Source organism: Mesoplodon bidens, assembly GCF_964165515.1.
Source record: "Mesoplodon bidens genome assembly, chromosome: 18".
Taxonomy (NCBI): Eukaryota; Metazoa; Chordata; class Mammalia; order Artiodactyla; family Ziphiidae; genus Mesoplodon; species Mesoplodon bidens.
In genome coordinates this window covers 45,425,179-45,437,057 of record NC_138175.1, presented here as the reverse complement: position 1 = coordinate 45,437,057, position 11,879 = coordinate 45,425,179, and the positions used below count along the sequence as shown (strand labels likewise).

General features: G+C 52.9%; 2 protein-coding genes across 5 annotated transcripts; one reads left to right on the top strand and one right to left on the bottom strand.

Annotated features, from left to right (window-relative positions):
- Nucleotides 1-72: 72 nt before the first annotated feature.
- Nucleotides 73-4,212, top strand: SYNE4 (spectrin repeat containing nuclear envelope family member 4). 4 transcript variants are annotated; one of them, XM_081217285.1, is made up of 9 exons: nucleotides 73-99; nucleotides 420-557; nucleotides 753-903; nucleotides 1,403-1,546; nucleotides 1,780-1,974; nucleotides 2,046-2,294; nucleotides 3,084-3,161; nucleotides 3,854-3,912; nucleotides 4,005-4,212. In XM_081217285.1, exons 2-9 carry the CDS (start codon nucleotides 430-432, stop codon nucleotides 4,180-4,182), a joined length of 1,182 nt encoding a protein of 393 aa, XP_081073411.1. In that variant the 5' UTR covers nucleotides 73-99; nucleotides 420-429; the 3' UTR covers nucleotides 4,183-4,212. The 4 variants fall into 4 exon arrangements, with proteins under 4 accessions (XP_081073411.1, XP_081073410.1, XP_081073412.1 ...); XM_081217284.1 differs by having other exon boundaries at nucleotides 91-342; XM_081217286.1 differs by having other exon boundaries at nucleotides 91-557; nucleotides 1,780-1,959.
- A 6,314-nt stretch (nucleotides 4,213-10,526) lies between these two features.
- SDHAF1 (succinate dehydrogenase complex assembly factor 1) lies at nucleotides 10,527-11,660 on the bottom strand. The gene has a single exon (XM_081216798.1). The coding sequence runs from the start codon at nucleotides 11,535-11,537 to the stop codon at nucleotides 11,181-11,183; it is 357 nt and encodes a 118-aa protein (XP_081072924.1). The 5' UTR covers nucleotides 11,538-11,660; the 3' UTR covers nucleotides 10,527-11,180.
- Between the last annotated feature and the right edge of the window lie 219 nt (nucleotides 11,661-11,879).

Genomic DNA, 11,879 nt, shown 5'->3' with positions numbered 1-11,879 from the left:
TTACTCTGGTTTTGGACATTTGGGGGTGGGGCGCCAGCTGTTTGGGTTCCTGAGGGGCGCTGCGTCCGGGACCTTAGATGGATGGTGTGGGCTCCCGAGGTCAGATGTTCGGGTCACAGAGTGGAGAAGAACCCAGGGCTCTTGAGGGGCAGGGTTATATCTGGAAACCCCCTAGGTGGGCGGGGTGAGCTTGGGAGGTTCAGCTACTGGTCCGCTAGGGAGGAAGGAGTTAAGTGGTGCTACTACCACCTGAGCTGGGCATCAAATTACCTGGGTCCAGGTTCCTCCTGGAAAGAGGTGGAGCTGAGCCTGCCCCTGGGCTTCTGGCTGCCTCAGGCCTGGGTGAGTCCTACTGAGGAAGTCTGGGAGGATAGGAAAAGGGCTCCTACTGGGGATCCTCACTGACTCTCTGTCCTCAGGCTCCCCAATATGGCCCTGCCCCCACGCCTGGGCCCTACACCCCCCTCAGAGCCCTTCAGCCACCCGCCCGGAGCCCCTAGGGAACTGAACGCAGCTGGATGCACCATCTGCTCGGCCTCTGGAGAGGAGAGAACCAGGTACGGGCTGGGGCTTTTGAAACTGTGGTCCCCAAAGGGCGGGGGCAGTAGCAGGGGCCTTTGGAGGGTAGGAGGTGTTGTAGCTAAGATCACCTGGGGGCATGAGAGAGGTAACTGGGGACAGGGGTAGGGTAGGGTGGATAATGGGCATCTAGGCTCACCCAGGGGCCTGTCAATGCCCCTCCCCCATCCCAGGTCAGAACAGGCCCAGAAGCTGGGGCAGGACTCCTTGGACCCTCCCGAGCCCTTCCAGGGTGGGCTGAGGGGCACTGAGCCTGCTGCTGGCCTCCCCAGATTGCCAACGCCCCCTTCTCATGAGGACTCGGCTGGGGCCAAACACCGTGAGGTGAGCTGCGCTGAACTAGGCCCCTGTGCCAGCCCCTACCTCCTGTCTGTCCCCCAGGATCTGGCTTCCACACCGGGGATGAGGTGATGATTCTGGAAAAGTGCTGGGCATCTGTGTGGGGAGGGATGCTCTAGACAATGATTCTTTAACTATCACTATTCAGTATTTTACCAACTGAGAGAGAATTCTTTTATCATCATTGGCCCTGGTGTAGCCCCATTCCTGGGGCTATCCAGCTCCATCACCCTCTCCCTCTCCAGAGCCCCAGGCCCTATATGTACAAGTTTCTAGGAGCCTTGAAAACCTGGAGAATTTGAACTAGAGGTTCTCGGGCCTGGCTCCACTGGGAAGCTTCTCTAGGTGGGAGCAACCCTGGTGCGGACCCAGAGATGGACTCTGCTGCAGAGAAGCATCCAGAAGGCAGGAGCCTGGGTGCAGTGGGTGCGGGCCAGGTCTTGGTTGGCTCACTGGCTCTGACTCAGCCCCCTGTGTTCCCCAGCGCCCCATCTCTGGCCGGGAAGTATTGGAGGCTGAGCAGGACAGCCTGCATCTTTGCCTTTTGGGGCTGGGCCTCCGGCTGCAGGACCTGGAGCAAGGCCTGGGGCCCTGGGCATCAGCCCAGAGCAGGATGGTCCAGCTGCAGGTGGGCAGTGGGAAGCCAAGATGTGGGAGGGTGGGCAGGGCCTCAGGAGTGGGTGCCAGCTTCCCAGGGTGGGAAATGGGTTTATTCCATGTTCCAGGTGTCTGGACTGCAGAGGGGGTGGGGATAGTGACTCCAGGTCTCAGGTCTCTGGTGCCCCTGCTGCGTGTGTATGGAGGCGGGGGGGTGGGGATGGGCTGGTGTGGTGTTGGTGATGTCCAACCATGTGTACCCAGGCCCTACAGGCAGACCTGCGTGGGGCAGCTGAGCGTTTAGATGCACTGCTGGTGTTCGGTGAGGGGCTGGCACAGCGGAGTGAGCCTCAGGCCCGGGCATCCCTGGAGCAGGTCCTGAGGGCCTTCAGAACCCACCGAGACAGCGTCTTCCGGCAGCTGTGGCGGCTGCAGGCCCAGCTGGTCAGCTACAGCCTGGTATGGCCCACCCTGGAGGTCCCTGGCGCAGGCGCCGATCCCAACCCTCATGACCTCTGTCCTCTGACCAGGTGTTTGAGGAGGCCAGCACACTGGAGCAGGACTTGGAGGTCGAGGGGGACTCAGACGGGCCAGGACCTGGTGGGGTCTGGGGGCCCTGGGCACCCAGTAGCCTCCCCACTCCCGCAGAGTTGGAGTGGGACCCGGCGGGGGACGTTGGGGGCCTCGGGCCTTTGGGGCAAAGGACAGCCTGGACACCAGGGACTCCCTGTGAGCTGTGTGGCCGCAGGGGCCCCCAGGGCAGGGGACAAAGCCTTGAGGTGAGAGCAGGTGGGGTCACCTCCCCTCAGGCACCCAAGGGACCCTCTGTGTGTCTCCTAGCAGGGCCCTTTTTCCCTTTCGAGGAGGTCTTCATGGCTCTGGCTCTCCCGGTGTCTTTGTTGCTTTTGGTGTCTCAGTGGTCTCCTCCCTCCGTCCCTCTGCCTCTCTTGGCCTCCCGGTGTCTCTGCTGTACCTATATTTCCTCATTTCCTCTCACTCTCTCCCTCACTTACCCCACCACAGCCACACTAGCCTCCTGGCTCTTCAAATATTCCAAATACACTCCCATCTCAAAGCCCCCAGAGGCACATCGAGCTCACCTCCTCACTTCATTCCATCCAGTCTCTCCTCAGATATTACCTCTTCAGAGAGGCCTGCCCTGGCCTCCAAACATTATCACTCCTTATCCTCTTATTTTATTTCCTAATAGCACTTACCACATCTTGACATTATACATTTATTAACTTATGGTCTCTCTCTCTCCTGCTAGAATACAAACTCAGTGGACGCCAGGACTTTGCCTGTTTCCATGCTCACAGTGTCCCCAGCTCCTAGAATAGTACCTGGCATGTAACAGATGCTCATTAAATATTTGTTGAATGAATGAATGAATAATGTCTCTCTTCTCTTGGTGTCTTTGGCTCTGCCCCTCTCTTCATCTCTCCCTGAGATCTCTCTCTTCCCCCAGATCTAATCTCTGTGACACTTCCCCCATCTTGGCCCTTCCCCAACTTTGTGTCTCTTGGTCACTGATTCTCCAAGGACCCCACTCCTCTCTCTCCCCACAGGACATGCTCATGTCAGGCCTCAGCCACCGGAAACACTTAACAGGTCACCGAAGACGGTCCCTGCTCCGGAAGTCTCAGGTGAGTTGGTCCTCGGCCAGGTGTATCACTCAGGAATGTTGATGGCAAGTGACAGTAACGCAACCCAAACTGAATTACACCCAAAAAAGAGGATGCTATTTTTTTCATGTAACTGAAAAGTCCAGGTGGTGTTGAATTCAAGACCTCAAATACTGTCAGGGCGCAGTCGTCCCTGCCTGTCTCGGGCTCTCCTTCTCCAAGGTGGATTCCTTCCCAGCAGCTACACACTCACTGCCCACTGGCTTACCCACCCCAGGAGGAGAGAGTGCCACTGACCTATGGCAGCCAAGTCCTAGGGCTGACTTCTGCTTCCCCAGCTTGGGTCATGGCCTACACCCTGAACCAATCACAGTAGCCAAGCTGATGGAGGGCTCTGGTTGGCCAGATCTGGGTCACATGCCTAACCATGGAGGTGGAGTTTTGAGTTCAGGAAAGTAGGGAGGTATGATACCTTCCCTTCTCCCCAAATTGAACCACTGTTACCAGGAAAAGGGAGACTGTATGGAAGGCAGGCACTGACAGACATCCACTATGCTTGGAGATATTCCAAGTCCATGTGGGATCTTGGGGACGGAGGGGGTGCTAGGAACGGAGGAGAAATAAGCCCAGCTCTGTAGGTCTATGGCATAAGGTAAAGACCACATTAAATATCACTTCCACCCATTCTACTGCTAGCTGCTCTCTACCTTTAGGACCAGATGAGGCAAGCATCTCCCAATGTCCAGGATGTGATGCTGGAGGTAGACCCTGGGTGAGATGCCTGGGAGACGGGTCTGGGGCTGTGGGGGTAGGGCTTATGGTGGCAGCCCACCCATACACTGAACACTGCATTTCCCTTTGCAGATCCCCCACTCCTGCATCCAGGCGGCCCCTGACCTTCCTCCTCCTCCTCCTTTTCCTTCTGCTGGTGGGTGCCACATTGCTCCTGCCCATGTCAGGGGGCTCCTGCTGCTCTCCTGCCCGACTGGCCAGGACACCTTACCTGGTGCTCAGCTATGTCAATGGTCCTCCCCCGATCTGAGTACACAGTCCAGACGTATGTAATAAATGGTCACTGTCAAAGGATGTGTCTTAGTCTGTTCGGGCTGCTATAACAAAATAACATAGACTGGTGGCTTATAAACTATAGAAATTGATTTTTCACAGTTTTGGAGGTTGTAAAGTCCAAGATCAAGGTGCCTATAGATTCAGTGTCTGATGAGGACCCACTTCCCGGTTCATAGACGGCTGTCTTCTCACTGTATCCACACACAGAAGAAGGGGCAGAGAATCCTCTGGGGGTCTCTTTCATAAGGGCAGTAATCCCTTTCATGAGGGCTCCATCCTCATGACCTAGTCACCTCCAAAGGCCTCACCTCCTAATACTATCACTTTGGGGGCTAGGATTTCAACATATGAATTTTGAGGGGACAAACATTCAGTCTATAGCAGGATGTGTGGGGATATTGGGTGCTTGAGTACTGAGAATCTTGGGTATGGCCCTGGTACATCTGGACAGCCCCCTCCACAGATCCCTTTGCCTTGAGCACAGAACATGGAACTGAATCAGCCCATCTTGGGTTGGGTTCCCCCAGACCCTGAGACAAAGATTCAAGCACAGGTAATTTTTTAGGGAGTTGATCCTAGGCAAATGGATAGGGGAATGGGAAGTGAGCCATGGAAAGGAGTTAATGAGCTGGTTGCTGCTCTGGGCACCTAGAGTGCCATCCCCCTAGGGACCTCTGGGAGACTGTGGGACACACTCAAAGTTGTTCCACCCAAGAGGTGGAGAGGTTGTGGCATATATGTACCAGCTCCCATCTCTCATTGGTTAAGGATTATTCCTGGAGATACTAACTCCCCAGCACTTCCAGCCTCTCCTGCCTGTAAATGACCCTCAGGCAAAGAGGCACAGGTGCTTGCTACAGGATGCTAGAGGAGGGGTGCAGGTGACGTTGGTGCTGGGTTGCCGACAGCACTTGCTATAGCCCCTGACCTGCATTCATCCACGTGCTCTGTTCAAACACTCCACGTGGCGGGCTCCCAGGCTGGCCATCACTGATGCAGGACTGTGAAAGCCCCCTTCTCCCAGGTCATCATGCTGAATTGCCAGGCCTCAGTCCTGGAGTCCAGTCCCCAGCCCCAGGTGTCTAAGCTCATCCTCTCCCCAGAGCTTAAGGTATCAGGACAAGAGGTAGAGCAGAACCAGACTCAAGAACAGAGGCAGGAGCCCTGTGCTAGGCTCCCGGATGTGCACTTAAGACAGATCCCTTCTCCTTTAATTCTCACAACCACCCGATGATGTGGCCCCGCTTAACAGAATGGGAAACTGAGGCTCTAGACGGGAAGCCACCAGCCTGAGGCCACACAGGGAGCAAGTGACTGAAGCCAAATCCGCACTAATTTAAAAAGAAATGGGAATTTGTTTTCGTGGGTAACTGCAAAGTTCAGGACTATAAGCACAGCTGGATCCAGAGGCTCAGTTCTTTTCTGTTTTGGCTTCACTCTTATGCAAGTGATCGCCAGAGTGCCCCTCAAAACCTCCAAGCCTACATCCCACCAATTTAGCATCCAACAGGAGAGTTACTCTTTCCTTACAGTTCCAACCAAAGACCCAAAGCCAGTGTCACATACTTCACTGGGGGCTGCAGTCAGCCTTGACTGAACCATGTGTACTGAAAACGGGGAGAAGTTGTTCTCCAAAAAAAATCAGGGAGCTGTTACCAGAAGGGGGAATGGACACTGAGGGAAGGGAGCAGGAAGCGGCAGATTCTGGGAGTGACTCCAAGTTCGGGGAGAAGTCAGGATGCAAACTTAGATCTGTTCTGTTTCAAATGCCAGGCCAGGTCCTGTCCCTGAGGAGGCATGGTGCTCCTGGGGTTACCAGCAAATGGGACAGGCAGAGTCTTGGCAATATTGACCCAACCGATTGGGTAATGGAGCAAATCCATGCCATTCATTCATTCATTCATTCATTCATTCATTCAATATTGACTGAGTCTGCTATGAACCAGGTCCTGGTCAAAGAGCAGGGTTATGATCGTGAACAAGTCAGGCTAAAATCCTGGTCCCTGTGGAGCTGACATTCTAGTGGGAGAAAGCAACAAGTAAGTAAAAGAAACAGGTAAAATATGTAACAGGTCAGAGAGTGGTTAAGTGCTAAGGAGAAAACTAACGTGGGCAAAGGCAAAGGGGAAGGGGTACAATTAGGATGGTTGAAGAAAGAATCAGGGAGACAATTATATCATTATGCTATAATTAAGTCATTATACCAAATTGCAGTGAGAACACAAACCAGGGGGACTCCTAGAGGGGTGCTGTCCAACAGAAATATAATGTGAACCACAAATATAATTTTAAATTTCCTAGCTCTCACAGTAAAACCATAGAAACAGGTGAAATTAATTTTAATTTAATTTATACTCTAATGCAACATATCCAAAACATTATCATTTCGATATGTAATCAATATAAAAATAATGAGGTATTTTACAATCCTTTTTTCTTACTAAGTCTTTGAAATCTGGTGTGCATTTTATACTTTATAGCACATCTCAATTCAGATGCTTAATTTCAACGCATAAAATGAAATGTAGTGCTACCAAAACAATACAGCTGTGTTTAACGACAAACTATTTTACACGCTACAGTTTAAAATTTTAAGTTACTTAAAATTTATAAAATTAAAAAAAATTCCCCAGTTGCACTAATCACATTTCAAACGCTCAAGTCACAGGTACTTCCCAGATACCATACTGGACAGTACAGGCCTGGAGGAAGAGCATTCTAGGTAGAAGGGACAGCAAGTGCAAAGGCCCTGAAGTAGAAGTGTGCCTGGCACGCGGGAAAGCCAGTGGGGTTGGAGTGGGAGAATGGAAGGAGGTGAGAGAGGCAGGAGGGCCAGATCAGGTGAGGCCTCGTGGACCACAGTGAGGACTTCTAGTTTGAGTGAGATGGGCACTGGAGGGGCTTTTGTTGTTGTTGTTTTCAGCTTTCATTCTGATAATTTTTGAACTTGTACAAAAGGAGAAGGAACAGCATTACAAGTCCTTGTGAACTCATCACTGGCTCCAAATATTATCAACTCAGGGCCAATCCCATTTAATGCTCCCAGGTGCTCACTCCCCTCTTCCCAGATTACTACTTTGAAGTCAATTCTAGACATCGTATCTTTCTATTCACCAGCAATTCATGGACCATCTCCAGAAGATCGATTCTGTTTTAAAATTTAATCACGAAATTCCCTGGCGGTCCAGTGGTTAAGACTCCATGCTTTCATTGCCGAGCTTGCGGGTTCGATCCCTGGTCAGGGAACTTAAGATCCCGCGAGCTGTGCCATGTGTGCAACACCCCCCACCCCCGCAAAAAATCCAATCACGACGCTCTTACTACTATAAAAAAAAATTCTAGTCATTCCTCCACATCACTTACACCTAGGATGTCACTATTTGAGGGAGGGAGCTGACCAGGAGTGCTGGGAATTTGGGGGTGTGGCTGGCTCCTCATCCTCATCAGGTACTGTGAGTTTCCCAGAATTCCCCAAGGCCCCACTGGGCCACCTCATGCACCTGGTCGCCCCTTTGGGACCACTGAGCTTGTGACCCAAGACAGGAACATATTCTAGTGGCCCATCACTCCCAATAGGGTGGAGATCAGAATCTGTAAGGGAGAGCAGATGTTATTATTTCAAAGGTCAGAAATTTAATTTAAATTGATTGCTAAATCTGCGAAGAAGGTATGCATGAGAGATTTATAAAGTCTCAGAAGATACAGGCTTTACTCTTCTCAAATCTCTTGTAAAAATGTATCCTCTATGTGAAGATCTCTGGTGCCCAGAGAGGAATGACCAGTGATATGACCATTGTCTTTTTTGTAACTTTTTGTTTTGTTTCAAATTACTGAAAAGCTTTAAGACGAGTACAACAAACCCCCATATACCCTTTACCCACATTCACATAAAATGTTAACATTTTACCCCATGGGCTTCACCATTCACTCTCTCACTAATATATATGTGCACATATTTTGGAACCATGTGAGAGTAAGTTGTAGACATGATACTCTTAATTCCTAAAAACTTCAGTGTATAGTTCTTAAGATCAAGAGTACAGATCTTATACAACTAGAGTACAGTTACTGGAATCAGGAAATTTAAAAACTCAAGTCTATTATTAACCCACAATCCATATTCCAAGTTATTCCAAGCCCCTTAAGTCCTTTATAGCAATTTTCTTAGATCAGGAGATTCTTTTAACAGACAGGTTGAGAAGCACTGACCCTGTGCCTTAGAAGAGTGAAAAACACAGCAGCAGACACAGAGGTTACCAACGGGGGGGCTTTAACGTCAGCACATTCTGAGCCAAGGACTTCAGTGAGGTGGTTTATTTGGGATGTGACCCCAGGAGGCAGGAGTTAGGGAGTGGGGAGAGTGAGACAGGCCAGGGGAAGATCAAAAAACGTGCTCATGGAGTGATAGCCACTGTAAGCAACTGGGGCTCAGTCCCATGGGGGCACCTTGTAGAACACATTTCACTTGTCCCACCAGACAACAGGCACTTATCCAGTGACTGCTGTCCCCCACAGGCTGTAGTTTGCTCTAAGGGTATTAACCCACCCCCCATGATTCCCCGAAAGCCCTCAAGCAGAGGAGCGGGGGCTCAGAGCAGGAAGCTGGCAGCCTCTTGGGAACCCTCCTCTGCAGCTACAAGTGGGGTTGGGACATCATCATCTGCTGCCACATGTATTTACTTCACTGTATCATTATAACAGCCACAGGGGGGAGGCACTATTAGTATACCCATTTTGCAGATAAGGGTGTTGAGGCACAAAGAGGCTAAATCACTTGCCTCCAATCATGTAATCCGTAAGTGTTGAAATTGCGATTCAAACCTAGGCATTCCAGTTCCAGGGTCCATGCTCTTAATCACTGCTCACTCACCTACAACCTCCTCCCTCAAATCAGGCAATCCCCTCCCTCATCCTCTCTACCAGACAAACTCCATTCCTCTGTAATACCCGAGTGAATGTCTCCCTTCCTGACCGGGATACCCAGCCCCAGTGAGAACTCGATCATTGCCTGCAGCCCTGCCAGAAGCTCCCATCCTGGAGCTTATTAAGGCTCAAGATCTTGGAGCCAGGAGTGAGCAAGAGGAAGGGGAGGGGGATGCAGGTGGAGATGTAATGGGGGCTGGATGGGTAGGACTTAACCCCTTAAGCCAGTTTCAAGACTTTGGCTTTTACTCCGAAATGGAGTCAAGCCAGGATTGACAGCATCACCCTGGCGACAGAAACTGAGGCAGAGACCAGAGACACAGCTGGAGTAGAAGCCACTTGCGGGAACAGCACAGCCTGTGCTCTGGAGCACTCCAGGCCCCAGCATTCCTCCCCTCGCCCTCTCCAGGCCTTTACCCACACGGGTTCCCCTGCTTAGAAGCCTATCCCTACATTCTGGCAAGCACTTTATAATTCTTTAAATTGCACCCCAACTTTATTACTATTTGGGTTCCTGCCTCCCCCACTGGGATTGGGGCAGAGACTGTGTTTCTCTTCTGTCCATTCTACCTTTGATCTGAGGTCTGGGCTCCTTTCCTGAGGTCCTCCTCCTCCTCCTCTCAACTGCATTCAACTGCTTTCCACTTATTTAACCGACATCAGTGCAAATACAGCTGAGGGCTGCAAGATGCAGTACCCCAGAGACTAGGGCAGGTCCATGGGGGGAGGTATGCCTGTGGCCTTTGGGTCCACCTCTCCTCCCCAACCCCTTGGCCTTGCTAACAAAAATCCCAGCTTGTAGCTGAGGCTGGACTCCTCAGCCAGGTTTGAGGGCCCCACTACTACCTCAGGGGTTACCAGCCAGGTCTCCTCAGCTCCACTATTCCTCTCCTGCCTCACTACCCTCCATTAAGGAGTCTACTGGGGCTTCTTTGGGGTCAAGCCAGGCTGGGTCCCCTCCATGGATCTGCCCGGGAGAGAGAACTATGCTGCTCCAACCAATCAATCTGCCATTCTACAGGGCTCCAGAGGGGAAGAGACAGCTCCCCACACCCATCCCTTGCCAGAGGGTCACTTGTTGGTGTGTGTGCGTGTGTGTCTGTGTGTGCCTCTTCAAAAAATCCCCCCAGGGCTTCCCCAGTGGCGCAGTGGTTGAGAGTCCGCCTGCAGATGCAGGGGACACGGGTTCATGCCTCGGTCCGGGAAGATCCCACATGCCGCGGAGCGACTAGGCCCGTGAGCCATGGCTGCTGAGCCTGCGCATCCGGAGCCTGTGCTCCGCAACGGCAGAGGCCGCAACAGTGAGAGGCCCGTGTACCACACACACACACACACACACACACACACACACAAATCCCCCCAAACATTAAATCTTTAAGACCACCAACAGGGAAGTAAGCACATCCCCAATTTTATTGCCTTTTTGTCCAACAGTCCTGAGCAGGGAAAGGGGCAGGAATCGGGAGTCCCCCTCAGAAGTATCACGTAGAGGTCTTGAGGGGGTCTTTAATTGATTAGCTGGGGTGAGAGACTCCCTACCCGCTTCCTCACCGATCCTAGTTTGTCACAATGGGCGAAAGATTTTTCTAAGGGGATTTCAGGCTTCTCACCGGCCATCAGGGCATCTTCCCAAACTCCTCAGCAAAAAAGTCTGCTCTTCTCATAGTTACACACAAAGGGAGTCTCCTTGAGAAGCCAGGAGTGGTATGTTCTCCGGGGTCTAGAGAAGGGCGTGTCTGTCTCTTTCTGTCCAACAGCGGGGCGTCCTGGCTCCCCAAGGCCTTCGGGTAAGTAGCTCTCAGCTTGAGAGTCCAGCCAGCCGGCGACCTAGGCTGCCCCAAGCCCTCATGGGTAAGTTTGACCCGTTACCATACATCGGGCAAAGTCGGGCATCTCTCGCCATCGCACCCTACGTCGCCAGGAGGGCTCTTCAATTCCCCAGTCTGTCGATCTGGTCTCTCAAGACCTCTCACCTTCCATCAGGCCGGTTCCCCGGTCCCCCCACGCAGTCAGGCGGGCCCCCGGTTCCCCTGAGCCACCGGGTGACGGTCACCGTCCATCCGGCGCGGTCCTCGGTACCCCCATGCTGTCCAGTGGTCTCCTTGGGCCGTCACCTTCGTCAGGTGGGGTCCCTGGGGCCCCCGCGCCGGGGGACTCCTCAGTCGAGCCCCGCGTACTCACAAAGGCACCCATGGCCGTGGCGTGACCCGAGCGTAGCAGCTGAAGCTGGCGCCGTCCGCGGCGGTACAGGTACTCGATGCGCAGTACGTCGGAGCGTGGCAGGCGGGCGTGCTGCCGGAACTCGGCCCGCACCCGCGACTCGGCGCCCGGCTTTCCGCGCCCGGCGCGCAGCAACTCGCGGTACAGGCTCAGAACTTGTCTCTGAAGCCGGCTGTGCCGGCTCATGGTAGCAGCTCGGCCGCGGGCTCACACAGCGAACGCCCCACCGAGTGGCGCGGAAGCACAGTTGGGAAAAGCTTTGAAACGCGGCAACTGACGCTTTCTCCACCCGACCCCAGCTTTGCGGCGCCGTCGCGTCCCATAGGTTGTCGCTGCTGCTACGTCACAATGTTGTGAGTAAGGGGCGGAGCTGCTGGTTCACTGGCCCGCCCCACAGGAAATCAGTGTCCTTTAAAGGACGGTACTCCTGAGGGCCTGGAGGAGGAGGGCGCTAGGAGCTGAGACTCTTAGGTTTGGGGTCGGAAGGGACCAGTGGATCCTGACCTGACTCTTGGGTCCTGCGAGTGG

Bases quoted from the DNA above. Each gene is read 5' to 3' on its own strand.
- SYNE4 (XM_081217285.1), top strand. From the start codon at position 430: ATGGCCCTGCCCCCACGCCTGGGCCCTACACCCCCCTCAGAGCCCTTC. The intron at 558-752 runs GTACGGGCTGGG...CCCCCATCCCAG, and splicing joins TCTGGAGAGGAGAGAACCAG to GTCAGAACAGGCCCAGAAGC. The intron at 2,295-3,083 runs GTGAGAGCAGGT...CTCTCCCCACAG, and splicing joins GCAGGGGACAAAGCCTTGAG to GACATGCTCATGTCAGGCCT.
- SDHAF1 (XM_081216798.1), bottom strand. From the start codon at position 11,537: ATGAGCCGGCACAGCCGGCTTCAGAGACAAGTTCTGAGCCTGTACCGC.